Below are 18202 nucleotides of genomic sequence, written 5' to 3'. Positions count from 1 at the left end.
AACATAAAATTATATGCATAATAATTTTATTTTAAATACAAAATAAAAGTAGATAATTGTCTCAGTATATTCCTTTCTTGTATTTTTTACACAAGAAACATCAAGATTCACATTTTGAACCCCATAAAGAAAAAAAGAAAAGAAAAGAAAATTTTGTGTAAAATGGAAAAAAAAAAGGGGGGGGAAAATGCACTTTATATTGCTTTTGCATGTCTTAAGACAATATGCTATTAGTATGATGAAGTTTTCTTCTGCTGCTGCTGCTGCGTCCTTCCAATTCACTGAGCTTCGCAAACACTCCGACCATCAGCGCCGTGTTATAAGTACACGCCTCCGTCTGCATGTGATTCCCTCTCGCGTCGCTGAACTCGTCTATGTCGTCGGGGCCTCCTACCAGTGCTCCGACCAGCACGTTCGGGTTCTCACTCCGGCGGCCGTACCACTCGTCGTATCCCTGGGAGCAGCCGAGGAACGACTTGTCCGCCTTGTACGAGACACTGGAAGCGGCCCTGTGGTGCACTCGCGTCGGGTACCTCGCTCCATGACCGACCAAGTAGCTGACCCCGGCCGGGTTGGCGCCCAGGATGTAGTCCACCTGGGACTTGGCGAAGGCCAGGAGGTCTCGAGAGCCCAAGGAACCCCGTGGGCAGTGCAGGCGTTGGTTGGAGGCGGCGAGGTAGTCGGAGTAGACGGTGAGAAGGAAGACGGCGCCCGCGACGTACTGCATGTTGTTCCAGTGGCGGACGAAGAGGAGGCCGGCGGGCGTGCGGTGGACGTTGGAGCCGTCCTCGCCGTTCATGTTGAGACAGGAGCACAAGTAATGCTCAGCCTTTGACCTGTACTCCTCCAACACCGTCTTCTGCTCCGCTCGTAGATCCTTTCCTTTCTCCATCAACAACTGAGATACAGTATTATATACATATAATTCCTTTAAAAGAAGAAACTTTGATGTCAATTGGATTAAACTAGTAATCAATGATAATAATCTATCTATCTTTGGAGCAAAGAGCCCAGACAAAATGTGTCAATTCCAAGTAGGTTGTGTGTCCATTTGGACAAACAAATTGAGAGATTAGCTCCATTATTTTCGGCAATGTCTCAGTCTAGAGAGAAAAAAGACTTCAGGTTAGCTATTCCTTCCATTCTTCTTTTATAGCTGAGTTCTAACTCGGTATAAGGATCCAAAACTTGGGGTTGCTATTTCAACCCCTCCTTGCGTTTCAACCACTTCAGCTTTGGAAAGGCCTTCCACCAACCTCTCATGAACAGTTCCTAACTTGATGTTGAGGTCTTCCACCAACACAACAAAAGTTCCATATCCTGCCTAACCATAGCCGGTGCTGCGTGGCCATGGTTGACCAAACTCACTGCCATGCGTCCTCCATAGAGATGAGGTTTGACCGATTTTGATCATGTATCAATTGTATATTTGAATCCATTGATAATAATAACTGCGAATATAGTTTTCTAGTCAGGTGTCATATAGTTGGACATTTAGAAGCCAAACTTGTAGGACTCTGTTCATGCATCTTTTTTCCCCTCAATTCTCCACACCAAACATGTTGAGTTTATTGGAGAGTGTTCATTTGGATAGAGAAAATTTATGCAAAGAAAACATTCATGCATTGGTGTTGGCATGATGCATATGATAGGGTGTTGCACTTAATATGGATGTATGTGGACAAATTCCAGCACCTATCTCTGTCAATTTGCAGCATCTTTAGTTACTATATCACCATCAACATTTTATTATGAGGGGAAAAAGTCATATGATAAAATTATTGAATATATATATATATAGTATTTTTCTTTTCTTTTCGAGAAGACTATTCTAAAAAGACTAGTAGAATTTTAGGATCAATGATTAAGGCAAAGTCAATTTGGATCAAAAAGAAGAAGAGAAATCTACCTTGGAAGCAAGAATCTGAAGACCAGCATATTTGATGTCCCAGCTGAATTCAGATATCGCCCATGTAGTTCCATTGAGCTCATCAGCATTCCGGATCACGTAATCCAAGTACTCCTCCCTCCCCGTCGCCCGGTGGAGCCACAGCGCCGCCCATAGCAGCTCGTCGGCGTAGCCGCTCACCGACGGATAGAAGCTCTTCACGGCCGCCCCGATGCTGTCGTCGTACTTCCCCCTGTGCTCGTCGCCAAACGCGAACAACTGCAACGCCGACAGGTCGTGGATGAATCCTTGGGTTAGAAGAAGCTGAGATGGCCGGCTGCTCGATTGCACGAAGCGAACGAACCTCTTGAGCATGGTGCAGCAGGACGTGGGAGTAATGTGGGTTGATCCCCTGGAACACCATGGATGCAGCCGCCATTGCCGCTGCCGTCTCTCCTGCTACCTCCGATCCCGGATGCTCCGCATCGATCTTGTAAGCTTGTCTCGACGTCGTCATGTCCTCCGGCCTTTGCCAGCAGTAATGGTCGGTGTCACCATCTCCGACCTGATCCAAGAAGAAGATGATCGGATGTCCAACGCCATCTAAATCGAAGCTGTCGCAGGACGTGTCTGCGATGGCTACCTGAGCCCAGAAGACATTTGGCTGAGTGTGGGCTTTGATGAAGTAATCGGTCCCCCATTTTATGGCCTCCAACGCGTGCTTCAACTCTCCAGCCTCCGCGACACCGTCGCCATACTCCACCATGCTCCACGACAGCATCGTTATCGTGAAAGCCATCGGTAAACCGAACTTGACGTGGTCTCCGGCGTCGTAGTACCCTCCGACCAAGTCAACCTGCAAGCGAAAGCCTCGAGAAGATGAGCACGAGGAACGTGGACGGTGCGCAGATCGCCAAGCCTGCGAGCTGGGAAACACCGACCCCTTGTTCGAGGCCGTCGGTGAGGCCGGAGTTGCCGCGCCACGCGACGCGCTGGTCGTGAGGAAGGCGGCCGGAGCGCTGCGCCTCGAAGTAGAGCAGGCTCTTGGATAGCGCGTCCCGGTAGTCCGACGCAGCTCGAGAGGCAGGAGGAAAGCCGAGAAGAATAAGGATCAAGGGGACCCAAGGGATCGCAAATCCAGCAACATGCTTCTTTGAGATCCTCCTCCTGTCTTCTTCACCCTCCATCACCAAAGTCAAGTGAGGAGAGAGAAAAGAGAGAGGGAGGGAGACGAGTTCCTATTGGAGTTTGGTTAGCTCCGTTAAGCTGGTATCTCATAGCCTATATATCTTGGACGGTGTTCACCAACCTATAATTATAATCACATTGACTGGTGTGGCCAATACATGATTTCATGAAGGTCTCGATGACAGGAGACGAGAAAAATATTAAGTCAAAAAGAGTGCACACTTGTGAAAGCACGGAAATTTTCTGGTGACTAATACGAGACTTGGTTACGCCTAACGTGCCTAACACTATAAGAATAGCAGAGAAATAACACATGCATATCAACATCAAGCAGTGAAAAATCTTAGCTTAAGCTGCACCTCATTTACAGTGACAACAATGAGGCTGTCACGTTTGGAACTCTGTCAATTCAACTGGGAACTGACAAATGGTTTGGTATCATCGCAAATTTTGAACTCCTACCATTAAATCCTTCTAAAAGCTTCTCTCCAGCAAACAGGGCAAAGTCCCATTTTAGCAGACAAGGAGGAGAAAAAAGTGACCACAAGCTCTCTCTGTCTCTCTCTCTCGAACGAACGAAGGAAGGAAGGGTGTGTTTAGTGCACGTTTCACAGTTTTATAGCAGGGATGGATGGCTTACCTGCTACGTTGCCGCTCTTGTTTGGCTTCTGCAACAAAGTATGAACTGATGAAAGGACTGAAGTATGTGCCGACCAAGACATTCTAGAACGGCAAGCAAGATGAGAAATATTATTCCAGTCTGATGCCTAACTTTGGCACTTGCAGAACATGGATTCGCTGCTGGAAAAGTCTCTTGATTCTATCGAGAGGCCCAGACGCCTACGGCAACTGCTCGCCATGGGAACTACTTAGATCATAAGGATTCAGACTTAGAACACCTCCAAAATGGAGGAAGAACATCTCGGTTTGATTGTGTTTTGACCTCGCAAGTGTATCAGTGGGGGTGTTTGATAGCAGCCAGGCAACAGACTTGAAAGTTCATAATGCTTTGTGATTGGCAAGATGACAAGTTTGCTCACCCGAACCATCTCAATCCATTGAATGCCTTTTACTTCTACCTGCAGTTGCACCTTTGAAGGCTGTCTCGAAAGGGACCTGTCATCTTCCTCCGAGAACACCATTTGCACAGAGGTCTGAGCCGAACCAACCCCGAAAGGCCAGGAAAAGAACTGAATACAACAAAATGCAATATAGATATTATGCAGAGATTTCAGGTGCATACATTGCAAAATCCTGAGCCACATCACATCACATAACGTTCTCAGATGCATATGTTTGGATCATCCGGCTCAACTACCATGGCAAGGAGCCAAGAAGATGGTTTCTTGGGTTGCTTTCAGCTTGATGGGTAAGGAATGTGATGCATAAACCATAGAAGATGCTTCTCCAAATCTGTGAGTTGACGCTTCTAACATATCTCTCACTTTGGTTATTCACACACCTGTCTTCCCTGGATTAGATCAAAAGTAGTTGTCGAGTTGCGTCGACTACATTCCCACTGGCCATGGCAGCAGACAGAAAAGTAGGATGACCGGACAACACTGATTGATGAGATAACTGATAGATTAATCTTATTAAACTTGAATTAGTAGTTTAAAAATATTTAAATTAAAGTTAATAAAAAATTATAAGTCACTAAATTGAAGTATTACAATCTCTTTCCATCTCTCTATATCCAATACTTAATATCATTTATCATGACTAGATCAATTGGTTTTATTAAACTTAAACCTATAGTCTAAATTATATGGGTGTAATTTAATAATAATAATAGATCTAAATAACCCTAAGTTCATACTAAGTCTTCTTGGTATTTTTGATATGAACTACTATTACACTGACTCATTGACTTCTGATCTCATTCTCATTGATGAAGCAATGAAAATATTGGCATTCAAAACAGCAATCACCAGTTGCCTGGAAGTTCCATAAGAATAGAGGTCACGTAGAGGAATCTAAAGTCCAGAATAGTGAAATAGATTGTGGTTAGAGGAGGACTTTTTTGTGCTAAAAGCTTACTCGAAACCAGTTCTAGTCAAATTAGGTACATGGCACTATTCCTGTTCCTCGAGCAGTCTCGTCGTAGGGAAGTACCATCACAAGATAGGACACACCCATCACATTGGCTGCATTAATTCTTTCATGTCTCATTCTTGAGTACGTGGAGAGGGCGACCAGTTCCAACGTCAATGATAAGTGTGCGTGCATGGATTGTCGTCAGCTTTGCATCAGCATGATGTCAAAAGAGTATCCCAAAGCATGAGTTCATCGTACCGTAACTATTCGTATAGCTTATTCGATGGCTAATTAATTTGGGCTTTGCAATAACGTCATAGATGTATAATTTGGAAGTCATGGTTATCCGACCTTCCACATGCGCGCTCGTTTTAGTACGTGTTCCACACGCAACAAGCACACGCCCTCATCCAATCATCGTCTGCATGCTCTCCATCTCAGATTTAGCATTGGAAGAGGGGTTAATTATAGGTTAATCGTCCAATAAAGAAGGAAGAACGTTCTAATCCGATTCGAACCCGATGATGGACTGAAGAGCCCAGATATTATCTGATCTCTCGATGTGTTGCTGACTTTACAAAAGATCAAGATCGACGGTAGTATGACCCGATCCGATGCCTCAGCTAATACCCCACCCGTCCCCAATCGCAATGCTCGCCTCCCCCGTTTCGCATTCCGATGGAAGCTGAAGGGAAGAGAGAAAAGACGAGAGCGCGGTCGCCCGAACGATCCGCCGAGTTGCAGACTTCGTCGGGAAGCCTATCTTTCTCGTATTCTCCATACGGAAAGAAAGGCTGAACCGAAGCCGCTCTGCCTGCAGATTCCATACGGATTCGGCCGATGCCGGCCGCAATTCCAAAACGCCGGTGTCTTGGATCGTCCAATAACATTGCGCCGACAGTCGATGGCAGGCGAAGGGGCGGGGATCGGTGGGGGTTTCGGTCCGATCCCCGCTTTCGATGATGCCCAATGTCACACACAATGCTGTTTCCAATTCTTCCGATGCCTCGCCCGATTACAGTGAAGGTGGTTTCTACTTTGGTTCGGTCCCATTTTGTCCTCTTCCCCTCGTTCTTTAGTTTTTGATGCTTCTCATGTTCCTGAGTTGATCCTCCTGTTGTTTGATATGTAAAATTTAATTCTACTGACGCATCTTAATGTAACGATCGAGAAATTTACTTTATCTCCGAGTTTTGCTAATCGCAACTTGGTTAGAAACTTTGGGATGGACCACTGCTGATCATTGATTTTTTTTATTATTGAGGACAAATAAGGTTTTATTCACTGGATATTGTTGATTCATGTGGCATTTGATTTGTTCCTGCAGACCACTCAGTACAGCGGGGAATTTCCACAGAGAGATGATCAACCTGATTGCCAGGTATATTATTTTCACCATCAGCTAATTAATTTTCGCTTCAAGTGGACACGGAACATTGATTTTGACAAAATTATATCTTTTAACTCGTCGGGCGAGTTTCATGTGAATTACGAGAATGGAGTTTCTAATTAATCTGTAACAGAAAAGGAGATATCGTTCCTAATTATTGCAATTTCAAATATATATTTTTAGAAGCTTTCATATAACAAAATAGTAGAACTTTTTGCTGTTTGCAGCCTTTGATACATTGGACAAATTTGTCAAGTTTAGGTGAAAGCTACTTAATGCATGCCATCTGATTCTGAGGGATAAAGGTTAGTCCGTATTGGTTGATGAGTATAGGAACCAAGGGCTCATAAGTCCGTAAAGTTTTCTTTACCCTCAGAGGCACCTTTTGGAGTTCATATTATCTGAAAGGACAAAATCGTGTGGGTACGCCCATCGTCCAAAGCGGACAATTCCTCGCGAGCCTATGGGCCACACCAATGGCCGACCGACCAAATTGTCCCTTATCAGATTGGCGCTAGAAGGAGGGCTCAATGCCTGCACCTCGGTCGAGCAAACTCGCTCCCGAGCCGTGCACCTTGGTTATGAGCCCTTAGCTCCCCTATCGAAGGGAGCACTGATAAGATCATTTAGTCCCACATTGGTTGAGGAGTATAGGAACCAAGAGCTCATAAGTTCGCAAGATCTCCTTTACCCTCATAGGCGCCTTTTGGAGCTTACATGCTCCGAAAAGGATAAAATCGTGCGGGTACGCCCATCGCCCGAAGCGGACAATTCCTCACGAGCCTACGGGTCGCACCAATGGCTGGCCGACCAAATTGTCTCTTATCATATTAGCGCTAGAAGGAGGGCCCAATGCTTGCACCTCGACCAAGCAAACTTGCTTCCGAGCCGTGCACCTCGGTTATGAGCCCTTGGAACCAAGGGCTCATAAGTCCGCAAGGTCTCCCTTACTCTCAGAGATGCCTTTTGGAGCTTACATGCTCCGAAATGACAAAATCGTGTGGGTACGCCCATCGCTCAAAACGGATAATTCCTCACAAGCCTACAGGCTGCACCAATGGCCGGCTGACCAAATTGTCCCTTATCACTGAGTATGGTGTTACACAAAGAATTATGGGTGTTGTAGTATTGTTTTATTATGTCAAGCCAAGAATTATCTTAGACAAATATGATCACCTTTAAGAGACATGAAGGTTTTAACAATTTTATGAGTCAGGGTTTTTATCTTATATGTAATTGGCAATTGTTTGAACTAGTTTACTGTTATATATGTCATGGTTAAAGATAACTATAACTATGCTCCGAAAGGATAAAATCGTGCTGGTACGCCCATTGTCCAAAGCGGACAATTCCTCACGAACCTACGGGCCGCACCAATGGTCGACCGACCAAATTGACCCTTGTCACTGAGTATGGTCTTACAGAAAGAATTCTGGGTGTTGCAATATTGTTTTATCATGTCAAGCCAAGAATTATCTTAGACAAATTGCGAGTAACTAGCCACCTTTAAGAGACTTAAAGGTTTTAACAATTTTATGAGTCAAGGTTTTTATCTTATATGTAATTAGCAATTGTTTGAACTAGTTTACTGCCATATATGTCATGGTTAAAGATAACTTTATGGTCGGATTGGATGATGTTTGGTGACAGAGTGTAGTGTTTCTAGATGATTAGGCTTGGATTAGCACTTAGTTCGCATAGTATCCAATGGGTGTCCATGCTGTCAAGACATGGGCCGAGGACCTGATGATGATAGTCATTCCTAAGTCCTATGAAACGATTTAATAAATATGTTTCCAATAATTGTATCGAGTCATGAATGTTAGCTCATTCATTTGTCTATAGATGACTTGTTTATAAAAGCATACCTCAGAAACTTAATCTGAGACATGGCAACAAATCTTTATTTGTCCAACTGATTACTCAATATTAATGCCTTCCCCTTATATATCCATATCATTTTAATAAGAAAGATCTTCTTTTGATATGCCTTAATGAGGAAAATTTCGATATATGCTACTTAGGGAATGCCAAACGCTCTACACAGAAGAATTACCAAGTGTATGATAAATGGTTTGACCTGTAACTGGCACTTACTTGAATGTGTTATGTTCTAACCCTTTAGCATGCAGTAGGAATGGCAATATTTTGCTTGTTGTCATTATTATCATAATCTTCTGACTTGATCTTGAGTCAAGCTAAGAAGCATGGACATGGACATGGACACAGGATACAAACATGGACACGACAAGGACATATTTGTGTGTGTGCGTGTATATATATATATATATATATATATATATATATATATATATATATATATAACTATTAAGAAACATAATCTTGATATTTTATTCAAATTATTATATTTGCAGTTTATTCAAATTATTATAACAATTTAACCAAAAGCAATAAAAACTCAGATTTAAAAAATAAAATAGATTAATAATATTTTAACAGTTTGATCAAAATAAAAAACACAAATTTAAAAATGAATAAAATAATAAAATAAGTTAATAATATGTTAATTTATTTAAAACCAAAAAACTAAAAAAATTAATAATCAAAGACAAGTGTTTTTAGTAGTAAAAAAAGCTAAACAAAGTTAGTATAACTTATGACGCAGTACAGCCGATGAAGAAGCTTTGCCAGACATTGGTGAAGTCGTCAAAAGCTCAACGGTGCAGAAACAGTCTCCATGTCTTTCACAGGTGGGGCATTTGGGGCTGAGGGCTCGACGATAACCCGACGACAGCGGGTGAAAGATAGAGGGGCGCTTGGGGCGAACAACTCGAGAGCGTGGGACGATCTATCATGGCCTTAGCTAGAATTGCCTAAGGCGTGAGGTACACTTGCGGCCAAGACGTGAACTTAGTTTGCGTTGCCTCAGTCACAAGGCACCCTTATAGCAAAGACGCGAACTTAGCTTGTGTTACCTAAGTCGCGCTTTGCCCTTACGATTTGCGTCCACAAAGATCAGCTCACTTGCAACCTCTCGCAGGTCCCGAAGGACCTGTAAAAGAGAAAGTTGATTAGTTCGAAGAACGAGTGACGGACAAGTCCCGACTGTAACATCCCATTAGTCCCATATCGGAAGTGGGCAATATGTATGATTGGCTTATATGATCCTGATGAGTGTATTACGTTAACTCCCGCTTAAACATTTTGGTCCATGGTTGAAGGACCAAAATGGAGTTATTGGCCAGTTGGCTCATCAGACTCGGGTTGTGACATTTGGTATTAGAGCCGACCTAGCATTTGGGCAGGGTGAGAGGACTCGAGTAGGAAAGGGCTAACCCGTGGATGGAGTCAGAGAACTCATTACGGCGTGGAGCCACCACTGAGTTAAACCTCACATGCACTATGCTAGGGTTCGATCTGGGATATGTTGGGCCTTGACGAGGACGTCAAGCCAATTGAGTTGGGGATATTGTAACATCCCATTAGTCCCACATCGGAAGTGGGCAATGTTTATGATTGGCGGACCAAAATAGAGTTATTGGCCAGTTGTCTCATCAGACTCGGGTCGTGACACCTTTTCTAGCGAAAAGGGGAAGTTTTACAAGCAATTCAGCGAGCACCTTACGTGCACAAGAGAAAAGAGGGAGAGGGGGAAAACAAGGACTTTAGAAGGTTGAACGAGTCTGATGAGCCAACTTGTGCCGTCAAGGTAATATACGAACTTGCGAAAGATTATTCAACGCCCGACACTATACTGAAGCCCCATCCAGTCTTGTGCCACCTTGGTGGTTCCGTTGTGAGTCTCTCCTTGTAACTCTTTTTCCCGGTTAGCGCTCCAGATTGTGTCTCCTCCGCTCGCGGAGAGTAGCCAACTTCTCGCTCATCATGTTCGCTGCCGCACTCCTCTTGAGCGGCTCCAACAGCATGAGAGCGAGTGTGCACATGCAGCCCACCTGTGGCTGTTTGGGGTAAGGGTTCGGCTTGCTCCGTCTTGCTTGATTCGCCACGAAGCTTTGCCATGGCGAAGTTGCGAAGTTCCTTCGCTGCTCGCTCGAAGTGCTTGCCCACTCTGATACCACAATGTCATGGCCTTAGCTGGAATTGCCTAGAGCGTGAGACACCCTTGCGGCTAAGACGCAAACTTAGCTTGAGTTGCCTTAGTCGCGAGGCACCCTTACGGCAAAGACGTGAACTTAGCTTGCGTTGCTTAAGTCGTGCTTCACCCTTGCGATTTGCTTCCGCAAAAATCAGCCCACTTGCAACCTCTCGCAGGTCCCGAAGGACCTGTAAAAGAGAAAGTTGATTAGTTCGAAGAACGAGTGATGGACAAGTCCCGACGTCTCGCGAAAGAGGAAGCTTTATAAGCAATTCAGCGAGCACCTTACGTACACAAGAGAAAAGATGGAGAGGGGGAAAACAAGGACTTTAGAAGGTTAAACGAATAGCTGCAAGTCCACAAACAACTGCTCATCGGTGCCGGGCGCGACAATAAGTTCCTGTCAAGGTAACGTGCGAACTTGCGAAAGATTGTTTAACGCCCGACACTATACCGAAGCTCCATCCAGTCTTGTGCCACCCGGGTGGTTCCAAGGGGCTGAGATGGCTGACGTTTTGTAAGTGGAAGCGGACTGCAGAAAATAGCCCGTGGCACATGAAAGCGGAGCTGTTTTGGGCTGTTTTGAGGCTATTTTGCTTGGTTTGGTGAGCGGTCATTTTGTAATGCTGCAGCTTGTTCGAACTTATATTTTTATAAGCAAAATGACTTAAAACCAAGACAAAACATGCTGCCAAGCAGCTATACATGTAAATGAGAGCGATGTACGGTTCGTTGAGTGAAGTTGTCACGGGTGCACGACGACTGATAGATCGTTAGGTTGCTTGTAGGTGGAGCGCTTTGGGTGGAGGGCCCAAGAGCATGTGATGTAGTGACGACCTAGGTTGCTTAGACCTAGGTGGGCCCAAGAGTCGTGCTTCACTCTTGTCTTCTGAAGGAGTCTTTAATCGATATAATTTACCTGAATTTAACCATTTTTTTTGCTTTTACTAACGAGTCTAGCTTAGCATACCACTACACTTACTACCACTTTCTCGGTTTTAATCCCCCTACTTCATTTATGCATCATTCCTGGGATTTTCTATATTTCAGTATGTGCATTGTCTCCTCTTTTTGACGCCTTGAAGTTTGGAACTTCTTATAATGCATCAGATAGCATTTGCTTGGCGGACTCTGGACTTATGTAGTATTCTGGTTTATGTTTTAACTATCCTCGCAGTTCTTCCTGAAAGCACGAACATGCAAAGTGGAGCAACATGTAAATATCATCATCCTTTAGACAAACAAGATGAATGAGTGGTTTGGTTGGATGCTTTTGGTCTACCTATACAAATAATTTCTGTCACTTGTTCCCACTCTCATATGGTTCATTTGTTTGTTTCCAGGATGGGAAATCATGTAAATATAGAGTTTCCTGCAAGTTCAATCATCTCCGGCATGCCACAGAACTGACTTCCCTGTTGCAGGATCCTCAGCCAGTTTATATTCTGGTCTTATGACACCAGCATCAGGGCCATCAGTAATTGAAGTTTCACCATGGTGTTCACCAATAATTATTTACATGTTCAGTGAACATATGCAAGATCTCCCAGCTTGCTTATCTTTGGTTCTTCCAACCACCCAAGGATAGATGCCCGTGCAGCAGGGTGGGACACATTCATGGTTAGTATATATTCTTTACGACTAAATGTGAAAATCTGTAGATCAGCTATATCATTTTGGTATTTCATAAATGCAAACAAACCTAAGTTACCTGTTGCCTCTTTTATTGGTTTCATACTTTCATATTGGTGATACATTTGTACATATGATCATGATGCACCAAATTCCTAGTTGCATAAACAACATGCTCTGCTAAATGATATTTCTTAAGTGTTTAAGTTTCAGAAATTCTCTTTAATTTACAGAACTCAGGTGCTAGTGTCAATTCCTTTTCCACAGCACGTTTTCCATGCATTTTCATTGATTAGATGCATCTCCATCCCACTTTATGTTTGCTTTTAGGGGCAAGAGAAGAAGCGGTTTCAAGATCAAAAGCACACTGTGTTGGTGTAAACGACTTCAAGCCGTGGCCTCGGGGCCGTCGCGACTTAGTTCGGGTCCAGATGATAGGGGATCTCCCTGGGACGTTTCCCGAGACTGCTGAGGCGGCTGATTGCATTGGTTCGATCGGGAAGGGGTCGTCGTTTCCACCGGGAGAGGACCCCCCGCCTGCGCCTTTAGTGGATGACCTCCGTCTTCGCACCTGCACAAAGGTCGGGTCAGGGAGCTCGATCCGACCCCTCCGACGATCAAGTTAGTGGATAGTCGTAGGGGGTTTCTTTAGCTAAGTTCTGTGTGTTCTCCTCTTCCCTCCCTCCTCTCGGAGCGCGAGGGTTTTTATAGTGAGAATTATCATTGCCTGATGTGCTGGCCCGCAGGGAGCAGGACCGTACTTCTGGTAGCGTCTGACGTTGCCGTTGGCGTGGCGTGAGGGATCGAACCTGAACAGGGCGTTAATGCGCCTTGGTAGGTGTTCTGGTCCACGTTGACCAGGTGCCTCATCAAGTCAACAGAAGCATGATGCGTCATCTGGTACAGCTGATGTCACGTGAGTCTTTATCGCAATTATTACCCTCATCACACTAAGCACTAAAGGCAGAGGCTGACTAAGCACAAGAATAAGCAAGGGCAACTAAGTGTTCTTAAAGCTTGTTCCTCTGCTCTTGGTACTGAATGATCCCGTGATATCAGATTGATTAAGAGAAAGGAAATAGCTGACAATTATCTAATAAGGATTTGGATTTCAATTTCACTTTAGAAAGAGAAAATAGTGGTGGCAAGAAATGGGGAAGCCAGAAAGGTTGAGTTGTTGGGAAGGAATAAAGTAGGCGGTAGCAAAGACTTGGTATCGAAGAAGTCTGTTGTTCCACCCTGAACAAATCACAGGGAAATGGTGGCTTTTAGTTTTGTGTGAGATAAAGCTTATTTCAGTGTTTCAAATGAAGTGCACAAATTCTTACCTCTAGAAGAAATTTAGTCATATTGTTGTAAGACAACTTATCCTTGTTATAGTTCGCATGAACATTGTGAGAATTGAATTCTCTCGATTTTTCTTGTTCATGTTAGTTATTAGAAATAAATTCAACTGAATCCGTATTCTGTATATATTCCAGGCTCATTTGCTAGTTGTTATAACAAGGATTGAGGACAGATGGATGCAGAAGATATATTAAGATTGCCTATTGAGGAGATCAAGGTAACCTCTTCTCCTCAAGTTGTACTATTAAAGACTTAAGGATGATATGATACATCTCTTTACTTGTTGACGAATGAACTATTAGATGGAAAATGACACCCAAGATGGAAACAAATGAGTCTCCATAGAGAAATGACACTATAGATGGAAACAGATGAATCAGTAAAAAGGAAAATAACACGAAACAAATGAATCGCTCTTCTTCCATTTGTTGTGTGCTTTGGATGATATAAACACCATTGAATCATAGGGAAGCATTCTTGTTTATTTCTTGGAGAATAAGGTAAGAAAATATACAATGGTTTTGATTTTACTTCTTTCTGAGCAATGTGGTATGTTTGTACTACCAGTTAGCATTTCTTTTGTATATTATATTAAAATTTGCTGCAGTATCTCATTGTTTTTGCTCGTTTCATTAGAAATTTGATTAAGAATGATTGGGAAGATTGACCTCTTCACAGTTGCAGAATTTATATCATATGAACCATTATATACACCATAAAGAAATAAATTTGAGGCTTAGGATAAATCTAATCTAGAGATTTCCCTAAAATTAAACTGAATAGTAAATTCATGAAACATGGTTACAAAATAACAAAAGGAAAAAAAATAGGTCAATATCTAGAAAGAATACATGCTTGTTTGTCTTACTGGGATGTGATTATGCAGAATAAGAATTTGAAAGTTAATTGAACTCAAAATTTCTGCTTGGGTCAATATGATGTAGAGATCCTTGATTTAATTATAATAGTACGAGTATGTACTCACCTACAGAAGATGTCATAAGTGATCTGATGGCAAAAGTCATTTAGAGACTCCACTCATAATATTAAAAGATTATGTAAAATTAGTTTTTATTTTATGGAATATATAACTAATTGGGTTCCGTTGCGATATTTTAGTCAATATAGACTAAGTCGAACGATTCCTCGGAGATATTCTTGATGGGAGGAAATCTTCTGAGATCTCATCGTAGACCCTCTGCTCTCGCCTATTAAAGGACAGGATCTCTAGGGGTTGAGGGTGTGTTAGTGTATTAGAGCGTTATAACGTTGACACGTATAGACGCATCTCTCCGTTGAGGAATTCAGTTATTCTCCTCGACTCTCTCCCTAAAACCCTCTCCCCAAAATCCAGGAGACTCTCTCCCCGAAAGATCGGATAGGAAGAGAGGAGAAAGGGGAGGAGAAAGGGTCTACTCTTAACGGATGACATCAAAAGGTACGCATCGTATAATTAGATCTATGTATTGAATTTCAATCCTGGCATATAGGTTAATTCCGCATAATTGATTTAGCATAATTACAGATTTTTATGCTTACATATAATTGATCAACGAAGGTTCTTTCCATATAATGGGGATGTCCACAATTGTGAGTTTACTGCTTATCTTCTTTGCTACAGGCATGTGTATGTCTTTAAGATGATCCTGGCTTTGTTTCAGTGGGGCAACACCTCCATCCTAGAAACCAACCTGGTGGAGGATCTTGGTGCTCCACTTGCATGAATCTGAGCCCTTCTCATCACTTCCACCTACCGCATTCCACTAACTCCATCATCCATCTCTTTCCCCCACCTCATTTAAACCACCCCCTCACGCCATTCATTGCCTTGATGTACAGTCCACGGTTACCCAGCGCCATAGGTTTCAGGCCTGGTGTTTTCTTAAAGCTTACTCCCCCACCATAGAACTTCACTTCTTCTAATTCTTCTTCTTCCACCTAGGGAACATGGGCAGCCTCAAGACGGAGAAGACGGTCACCGGATGGGCTGCAAGAGATTCCAGTGGGATCTTATCTCCCTACAGCTACACCTTAAGGTTTGTTAATACACCCTAAACTTGCTGATACTGTGGGAACCACGTCTTGTTTACTGTAACTGTGGTGATCAAAACCAGGAAGACTGGACCAGAAGATGTGGTGATCAAGGTGCTCTTCTGTGGTGTCTGCCACACTGATCTCCACCAGACCAAGAATGACCTCGGCATGTCCAAGTATCCCATGGTTCCTGGGTATTATCCATCGTCTATAACTACACATCATCTTTTTCTCTCCATGTCTTTGTTATATATATATTGAGTTGGCGGATGATTTCTGTGAAGGCATGAGGTGGTGGGGGAGGTGGTGGAGGTGGGGGCGGAGGTGAGCAAGTTCGAGGTGGCCGACACAGTTGGGGCCGGCGTGATCGTCGGCTGCTGCCGCGAGTGCGCGCCGTGCAAGGCCGACACCGAGCAGTACTGCAGCAGGAAGATCTGGTCCTACAACGACGTGTACACCGACGGCAAGCCCACCCAGGGCGGATTCGCCTCCGCCATGGTGGTGGATCAGAAGTCAGTAAACTACTACATCTCTTCCCTTCCCACTGTCCTCTCACGGTTACTTCACGTCAACAAATGAATGAAGCCAACCACTAATAATAGACAGCTCAGACGATAATAGATGCTTTTTCGTGTACGTACATATAAGATTGGTGAGAAAAGAAAGGCAATAGTTTGATGCGTGACCTATCAAAAGATAGTACCAATTCTTCATCCATTCAAAATAAAATAAAATAAAATCCTATCCCCGATGTTTATATATATATATATATATATATATATATATATATATAGTGTCCAAATATTACTCTGGACATATCTCTAACCATGGATATATATGAATTTATATATTAATGATTTTTTGAAGTATCTAGATGGCTATTAACTCTGATTTTGCCCCTGTATAGTTAAAAGTGTGTCACGTTTTAGATTTTACTTTTCCATCGAGAAAATAGCTTTTATATTTTGATATATAAGTGTGAAATGCTTTGGGATAAAAATAATTATTTTTATTAAAAAATTTTTTTATATATAAAATTAATTTAATAATATTTAGAAGGATTAAAGTTTATTTTAGTCTATATGGTTTTGGTTATGGACGTCCTTATGGTTTTGTCATGTATAAAATAATTCTTATATTTTAAAAAAATATAGCATATAAATTTCTTTCATAAAGTTTGAGTTAACAGACATTTGAATATATGATATATTGATTCATAATAAATTATTTTAATATAATAATATATATAATTTAAATTTAAAAAATAATTAAAAATTTATGATTTATTCATGTTTAAAATAATTTTTATATTTTTAAAATATAACAAATAAATTTCTTTCCTTAAGTTTGAGTTAATTGAGGATTACATTATATGTTAACTCATAAAAAACTGTTAATATAATTCTATAACTTATTCTTCAAATTTAAGTTCAACAAATTGGTATGTATATGATTTTGATGATTTTAATTTTTTAAGGTACTAAGTGGGTAGTTAATATGATATTGGATCCTATGATTGAAAGCGTTAAAATCATATGCATATAATTTGATTCTATTCATGTTTGTGCTGCCATCGGATGATCTCCAGGTTCTTGGTGAAGATTCCTCCAGGCTTGGCGCCTGAGCAAGCCGCTCCCCTGTTGTGTGCAGGGCTGACGGTCTACAGCCCCATGAAGCACTTCGGGCTTATGGAGACCGGGCTGAGTGCCGGAGTTCTGGGCCTGGGCGGCGTCGGCCACATGGGGGTCAAGTTCGCCAAGGCCATGGGCCACCACGTCACCGTCATCAGCTCCTCCGACAAGAAACGCGCCGAGGCCGTCCACCACCTCGGCGCCGACTCCTACCTCGTCAGCTCTGACGAGGCCGGCATGGCCGCCGCCGCCGACACCCTCGACTACATCATCGACACCGTACCAGCGTTCCATCCGCTGGAGCCCTACCTCTCGCTGCTCAAACTGAACGGCAAGCTCATCCTCTTGGGCGTCATCAGCCAGCCACTGCAGTTCCTCACCCCCATGGTGATGCTGGGTAACCTGCATACTGCCACCACTGCCACCAGTTGATGTGTGTCGCCCCGACAGCTTCCTTAATTCTTTTGGTGCAGGGAGGAAGTCGATCACCGGGAGCTTCATAGGGAGCATGCAGGAGACTCGAGAGATGCTGGAGTTCTGCCAGGCCAAGGGGGTGACCTCCATGATCGAGGTGGTGAAGATGGATTACGCGAACGAGGCCTTCAAGAGACTGGAGCGCAACGACGTGAGATATCGCTTCGTCATCGATGTGGCCGGCAGCAATCTCGACCCTTGAGCAAGTCCTGCTGCCGTATCTTATGTCTTCCTCCTTCCGGTGGAATTATAAGTTGAGAACCATTGCAAGACCAGTCAGTCCTATTTGTGCTTTGTGATATGGGGTGGGTGTGTGTGTGTGTGTGGCTGTCGTACAAGATTGTCATATGTGACAAGTATATTTTACTAGCATCTCATCTAACGTTTGCAAGTATCTTTTGGAGTATATGATCATGTAGTAAACTGCTAAAAGGTCAAACCTTGTGAGGTCTATCTCAAACGAACAATTTCTTGTGGTTTGAAAAGTCAATATCAAGTGATGTCTACTTTGGGTTTGAATAAAA

General features: G+C 43.0%; 2 protein-coding genes and 1 long non-coding RNA gene across 4 annotated transcripts; 2 read left to right on the top strand and 1 right to left on the bottom strand.

Moving 5' to 3' along the window:
* Positions 1–178: 178 nt before the first annotated feature.
* LOC103981315 (endoglucanase 7) lies at positions 179–3265 on the bottom strand. The gene is made up of 5 exons (XM_009398002.3): positions 2830–3265; positions 2532–2744; positions 2253–2453; positions 1910–2167; positions 179–898 (listed from the first exon to the last, which is right to left on the bottom strand). The coding sequence occupies exons 1-5, from the start codon at positions 3073–3075 to the stop codon at positions 215–217; spliced, it is 1602 nt and encodes a 533-aa protein (XP_009396277.2). The 5' UTR covers positions 3076–3265; the 3' UTR covers positions 179–214.
* A 2472-nt stretch (positions 3266–5737) lies between these two features.
* On the top strand, positions 5738–12175 carry LOC108952634 (uncharacterized). The gene is made up of 3 exons (XR_001977685.2): positions 5738–6139; positions 6441–6494; positions 11904–12175. It is a non-coding gene; the product is annotated as an uncharacterized LOC108952634 (long non-coding RNA).
* Positions 12176–15174: 2999 nt separating this feature from the next.
* LOC103981314 (cinnamyl alcohol dehydrogenase 2) lies at positions 15175–18084 on the top strand. 2 transcript variants are annotated; one of them, XM_009397999.3, is made up of 6 exons: positions 15175–15401; positions 15482–15575; positions 15654–15767; positions 15858–16085; positions 17162–17601; positions 17678–18084. In XM_009397999.3, the coding sequence occupies exons 1-6, from the start codon at positions 15260–15262 to the stop codon at positions 17878–17880; spliced, it is 1221 nt and encodes a 406-aa protein (XP_009396274.2). In that variant the 5' UTR covers positions 15175–15259; the 3' UTR covers positions 17881–18084. The 2 variants fall into 2 exon arrangements, with proteins under 2 accessions (XP_009396274.2, XP_018679762.2); XM_018824217.2 differs by having other exon boundaries at positions 15178–15575.
* The last annotated feature ends 118 nt before the right edge of the window (positions 18085–18202 follow it).

This window comes from Musa acuminata, chromosome BXJ1-4, assembly GCF_036884655.1.
Source record: "Musa acuminata AAA Group cultivar baxijiao chromosome BXJ1-4, Cavendish_Baxijiao_AAA, whole genome shotgun sequence".
NCBI lineage: Eukaryota > Viridiplantae > Streptophyta > Magnoliopsida > Zingiberales > Musaceae > Musa > Musa acuminata.
Note: the sequence above shows the minus strand (reverse complement) of the source record. Positions and strands in the feature narration are given on the sequence as shown.